Genomic DNA, 6,450 nt, shown 5'->3' on the forward strand with positions numbered 1-6,450 from the left:
ATTTATTTTTTCTTAAAATATTTAATTTCCTTTATTTCTTTATTTATTTTTGCGCAAAATATTTGCGGATAATTACAATCTCCTTTTCTTAGATGTGGTGTAATTACATACAAATCTCATATAATTAGAAAAATTATATCTACCGCCCATAAGGTTTGCTTCTATTTAAGAAATAAGTCATTTTGTTATTCCAAATTAACCGAATTTGTTGATATTAATAAAAAAAATTAGAAAAAAAATCTATATTTGCCCCTGATTGATTTATTGTTAGTCAATAAATTTTTTTATGATCAAATGACCCTCATACGTCTTCATGCGTTAATGCATACGAGGATGTATATATCTTTACTGTTATAAGGGTAATTTAGTTGAAAAAAATTATTTAAAATGATAATTCCGTAACAAAAAAGTGTAAATACCTCAAAAGCCATGTACTCATTTCTCATTGAAATATCTACTGAAAAAAAAGTGTTATAGAACTATAAATAAAAAGACCCTAAGTTAATTATTTCGACGAATCATCACTGTTACCATTCCTTCAAGTTTTTCTAATTACATCCATAGGATCTTCCTAGTACAGAAATTTATTCAGACACCATAGGATCATGTTAGCACTTAAAAATAAAAAAAAAAAAAGCAAGAAGTTTTACTCCTACTCCATGAGGTCCTAACATAACATGCTCATAAATGTTAGAACTCCGTAGTTCTTGTAAAGAAAATTGGAAAATAGGGATAGCTCAGAATTGTGCTTGAGCCTATACGATGACCTTTATTAGTTTATTCTTAAGATAAATTATAACGATTTCTTCTGATATTTGACGTAATTATGAATATCTTCTCGTTGTTTGAAAAATTATCAATACCCCTTGATTTGAACGTCCGTCTAATAATTAACCCAATCTGTTAGTCTCCATTAGATTTTCATATATTTTTTGTGAACTAATCAAAATGTTCGTGTGGACTAAAAACTATATTTATTTATTTATTTTTATTTTTTATATTTTTTTACATGGAATAAGTGGATATATATATATTTTATAATTTTTAAAAAAATTTCATCCACCTTCGATTTTTGACTTTTTTTATATTAAAAATTAAAAAATACAGTAAGAGCAAAAGTGGTACTTTCATGCTTTCATCCAAGAATTATATAATTTCATCAAACATCGAAAGGTGTCTGTAATTTTCAAATAACAAAAATATATTTGTAATTATATCAAACTTGAAGAGAACTTGTTGAAAAATTTACTTTTTCTTTTTCTTTTTATAGCAAACCCAAAAACACACTATGTCATAAGCCTGTTAAAAGATGGGGCTTTGATTGATTGGAAGATAAATGGAATCAGGACGTACGTGAAGCCTACCAGACACTTGGGTAAGGATTTTAACTCATATCACAAGTGTCGTAACTCAACCCTTCCAACTAGAGTTGGTGGTCTGAATACAATAAAGTGACTCAAAACTAGTTAAAAAATGATGGAACTAGTACATAATTCAAATGTATCATATGCTCGCGTTCGAATAAAAAGATTTACATAAATAACTAAATTTGTCTTTGAAAATCTGGATGGAACGGAATTTGTCACCATTAAAAAATTACATTATATTTATTATACGAAAGTGATTAATCACACGACAAATTGTTTAATGCAAACATCTACGTTAGCAAAAACTGACAACAGAAGCAAAAAGAAGAAAAACCTGTGAACTTCTTCACATGGACATTAAGTGTAAAGATTCATTACATACTCGACTTTACAAAACCCATTTTTCAATTCCATGTTCTGCACACCACTTCTTTGCAATAATTGAAATCTTTCTCCAAGCATACATCTTCACATTCACTCTCACTGTTTGTTTTTTAAGTCACTTTTTAGTACAAGGAAACACACTTTCCATATTAGTAAAAGTGTAATTTCGTATTTTTAAAGAGAGTTTAAGTGTAATTAAGAATCTTCTCTACATGAAACTTAGCATGTGAAATTCTTATCATAAATTTGGTGGCGGTGATATCGGAAATGACATGTTTTGCTTCGTTATAATACCGGTTTAATGACCTTGTCATCAAAATATATAAACTGTTAAAAGAGGATAATCATTTAATATAACAGTTCTAACGTAGAAAAGCATGCAATTGTGTAAGCACGGAAGAAAAAGATATTCATATCAAAGTAAATTAGTCGGGGGGAAAACCATCAACATTCGATGTTTTTACATCATGGGAAGATGAATCCAGGATGTGCAATTAAATGAATCCCTTGTCACAAGTAACTTGGTTATATGTGCACGTGTAAAGTCTAAAAGCTGTGGAAAATTGCAAGATGAAAACTAACCTCTTGGTCTCTGCGAATCCCACAGAAATCGACGGGGCGCAAAGCATCGAAGAGCTCAGACCCAGAAGAATTCCACCGATTTCCGGCACTGAAATTTGCAACTTGATCAGTATCAGTTTCACAGTTTGTCTGAGAATGTAAGCTCACGAGACAGCAGCCTCTGCTTGTCGTTCTCATTAAATTCAGCGGTTTCGTCCCCTTCATAGTCTATATCAATAACGCTTCTCTCCTTTCCATGTAATTGATTGGATTCTGAACCATGAAGTTGACTGTACTCATCTACTACAACAGAATTCTCCGTTTCCATCTGCTGCAGCTCCGACTCGATTAAAGCGTCCATCTTTGCTCGATCTCTGTCCCTCGGATACGTGCAGTAGAGAAACGAGTAGAAGGAGCAGCAGATTGCCATCGGTATGCCTATTGCAGTGTAGAGTGCTTTGCCAAGAGACGCAGCATTTTCTCTGTCCGTTTCGATCGTTTTTGAGTCGACCGATCCCTTTGGAGGCGGTTTATAGCCGTACACCTGCTGAGCTAATATTCCAACGACCGGAGGAGCAAATGAAGACAGTATGGACTCGAACGACCTGTCCAGTGCATAGATGCTCGTTCGAGCTCTCTCTGGTACTATTTCAGCAAATATTGGGCTGTGGGCGTATTGGAAGAGAAAATGTTAGAAAAATTCATTACTCAAATGAACAATAAATAAGTACAGTTAGTAAATTACACTAACGGGGTTTTTGTAGTAGCTTAATTCAAGTGCTTATTATTTTTTGTTCAAAATAAGATGAAAATAGTGTTTTTTCATTTAAAAATTTATGCTTTTTGAATTGCTTAAATTGAGCCAGAGACTATAAGTTTCTTCATACCAGCTTTTCCAACTTATTCATAAAACTGTAAGTATATTAACCTTTTTCTCCAAACGACTCCAATTCAGCTTTTTTGCCGTTTTTAATTTTATTTTCAAACACTCCCAACTTCATCTTTTTGTCCTTTTCAATTTTGTTTTCAAACACTCACAACTTTCACTACTTATTTACACAATAAAAGCAAAAATTATTGCAAACACTCAAGAAGTCAAATGGCAATTTGGCGTATGCATAGAAGAATTAAAGGTTTCAAGAGACCTACTTGTTAGTTGCCGGAGCATTCCAAGAGATGAAAAATCCCATAATAAAAAACACGAAACCATGCGTCGCTGCAGTGGAAGGGTCATCTGGCAATCCCAGCATCAAAATAGCTGCTAAAGGGATAGCTGAACCAGAGCTTATCTGAGATAAAATAATCCTCCCAGCATTGGGCAACCGTTTGGCAAGAACGTCGCCCATCTTTCCACCAAACAACCCTCCCAACGATCCAGCAACATTAAACAAAGTCCATATCAGAGCCGTTGTCTCGTGAGAGAACCCCATCAGCTCCAACCACATGGGAGCAAATGACAGAGACGACCAGGGGAATGAGCCTGAGACACCTTGAGCAACCAGTATCTGGAACGAGGGCACTTTTATAACCGCTTTTGCTTCTTTGATCAGGTCTTTTACCTCTTCACGAAACGGTTTATGCCGATCTTGATCCTTCTTACCATCTCGCTCAGAAAAACGAGGATCGTTAGCAAAGAGACGGACAAGAACGCCTATAACAACACTCAAGAGTCCTACTAGGTGAAAGGCAATTCTCCAACCGGGGATTCCCATGAACGATGTTGAGGCTATCAGGACAGAAACTAGCCCACCGATAATGGAACCTAAGTTTCCCGTCAGCTGTAGCCAACCAAAAGCAGTACCACGGTTGCTGTCATCAGTTGAGTCGGCAACCAGGGACTGAATTGCGGGAGTGACAATGGCTAGTCCAATCCCGTTCAAGCCTCTTGATATTGCCACCTACGGTATAAGATAAAAACACCAAACATCTGATGATGCTAATGCAGTATGCAAAACCTACAAAGAGATGCTAAATTTAGATTTCTCTCAACTCATTCCAGATAATTGGGTTATAAAAATTACAATTGTAAGAAAATTTGAATGACACACACCCACAGACTATTTCTAAGTTAAATTCATTCACAACTTCTTTGCTACAACGGTTATGATTCTACAAAATAGAGGCAACTCCTTCAACTTGTCTCCCAAAATCTTGGACACATTCAAACTACAACCCCTCTCATTTTTTTTTTCTAACACTTCCTCAAAGACAGGAAGCAGTATTGAGAAACAAGTCCATTGCAGAAAATTTAGCCCTGAACCAGTGTAATCAGACTCAAGTTAATCGAACACTGATATAATATAAGAACACTGATCAATCACATTACACTTATAATATCACTTATTATATGATATGTTGAGTCTGGCCAAACCTAATTTAAGCAAGAATTTTCCGATCGGATGCAAACCGAACCACACTGATTACTAACAACTATAATTGCTGAATTAGGAAGAAATCGAAAAATCCATTCTTTCAACAAGTAACTTAACAGAGTCGGGATAATATCTGTTTTCGTGCATCCACATTTTGTTCCACTCCAAAAGCTTTTCAATATCTATGGTGTGCACAATTCTTGTCGTTAATGATATCCGACCATAAAAATTCGCAATTCGCTAAATATTAAAGAAAGGAAACTCATTTCAAGAAACGCACAATCAAACTTGCAACAGTTCACAAGAAAGAAAAAAAAGAAAAAGAAGCAAATTTTGATATACAAAAAAGAAGTAAAAAAATTGGAAGCTGCAGTAACCTCGGTGAAAGTGGAGGAAACGGCGACGAGGAAGGTGGCGGCGGCCCAGAGGAACGCGCCGAGTGCGATGACGTGAGTCCTATTGTGGCGGACGGCGAGATAGGCGGCGAGCGGGTAGCAAGACGACTGCACAATGGATCTGAAGAGGGTGAGCGAGCCTAACCGTGTCGGGTCGGCGTGCAGCGCCGCCCCGACTTCCTTATACACCCCCGGCAGCAAAGACTCATCGGCCCGCTCCATTATACCGGCTAAATTTACAAGAACTAAAGTCACCGTCTCTGATCCCATCTCTTTGAGCTTCTTCAATCATAAATCCGGCGGATCCCCGGCGGGGCGGTGGGCGGTCGTGGTGGGGGTTGACTAAGATGTGAGTATGAAAGAGAAGGTCTATAGTTGGGTGGATTTAGGTGGGGTACATGTATATGTATGTAATAAACAAGAATTTTCGTAGGAATTCTTGTTGTTTATGTTTCGCATTTCTTGTGCTTGAATTGTAAGCAATGGGAGATTCACAAGTGTCCCAAAATTTAAGACAATCTTATGCTAAAAGTGGGAATTACTACTTGTGGATAGAGATATATAGATATTGTTGTTCCAGCATTCTTGGAGTAGTTAACATTAGCACTGATTTTGATTCTTGAAATTTTTGAGAAATGTTTTTCCAAATATAATAGAAGAAAAATAAAATACAATTATTATTCTGTAGAACAATAGTAAGGAAACAAGAAATGTGTATTATATTTGAAATATTAATCGTTTTTTCTATTAGTAAATTTTTTTTACATTGGAATAGCAGTATATGTGGTCCATATACAGTAATGTTCGTTAAACATTTTTTCTCAAAATTCATAAATAAAGAGCTGAACTCCCACCTAACAGTCTAATAAGTCAGGTCTTGTTGGTCCATATTCTATAAGCAAAGTATTAAGTCCATAACTTGCTTTATTCTTACTAACTTGGCAGACTTAAAAAACGAGCCTAAACTAGTAAGATGAATCAATATAAAGTAGGAACGAAATGTTACACAGATCGTTGACACTTTCGGACACATCATATTTAAAGATTTCCAACCAAATCTTAGTAATACGATTGAAATTCACTTTTTAAACATCAAGTAATAGATTCTCAAATTCTCAAACTGACTGGACAAAACTCAATCAAAAGGGTCATATCTTCGTCTAGACACGTTCAAGTCACAAACCGAGTATTCTTTTGAGTAGCTAATGCATGCAATTTTCAAGCGAATGATTCAATGTAACCGTTTTTCGGATCTTACTCCATAGTCGTTTATAAATTGACTTTTCGTGCAGTCATTTTCATAACACAATATCTCATACTCACTCTCATCAACTCTCGACTTTTAGCTACTTTAGCTCACTTTTTGGGTTA

The 6,450-nt window shown here is 35.5% G+C and overlaps 1 protein-coding gene across 1 annotated transcript; it reads right to left on the reverse strand.

Moving 5' to 3' along the window:
* Positions 1–2,134: 2,134 nt before the first annotated feature.
* LOC105176469 (uncharacterized) lies at positions 2,135–5,571 on the reverse strand. Its single transcript, XM_011099283.3, has 3 exons — positions 5,062–5,571; positions 3,462–4,210; positions 2,135–2,977 (listed from the first exon to the last, which is right to left on the reverse strand). The coding sequence occupies exons 1-3, from the start codon at positions 5,347–5,349 to the stop codon at positions 2,452–2,454; spliced, it is 1,563 nt and encodes a 520-aa protein (XP_011097585.1). The 5' UTR covers positions 5,350–5,571; the 3' UTR covers positions 2,135–2,451.
* Between the last annotated feature and the right edge of the window lie 879 nt (positions 5,572–6,450).

Source organism: Sesamum indicum, linkage group LG13 (assembly GCF_026168435.1).
Source record: "Sesamum indicum cultivar Baizhima isolate 11 linkage group LG13, ASM2616843v1, whole genome shotgun sequence".
Taxonomy (NCBI): domain Eukaryota; kingdom Viridiplantae; phylum Streptophyta; class Magnoliopsida; order Lamiales; family Pedaliaceae; genus Sesamum; species Sesamum indicum.

What these genes read in the sequence shown, in the direction of transcription:
- LOC105176469 (XM_011099283.3), bottom strand. Translation starts at nt 5,349, where the DNA reads ATGGGATCAGAGACGGTGACTTTAGTTCTTGTAAATTTAGCCGGTATA. An exon ending in TTTCCTCCACTTTCACCGAG is followed by an intron (nt 4,211 to 5,061) that starts GTTACTGCAGCT and finishes CTTATACCGTAG; the next exon opens with GTGGCAATATCAAGAGGCTT. An exon ending in AATGCTCCGGCAACTAACAA is followed by an intron (nt 2,978 to 3,461) that starts GTAGGTCTCTTG and finishes ATACGCCCACAG; the next exon opens with CCCAATATTTGCTGAAATAG.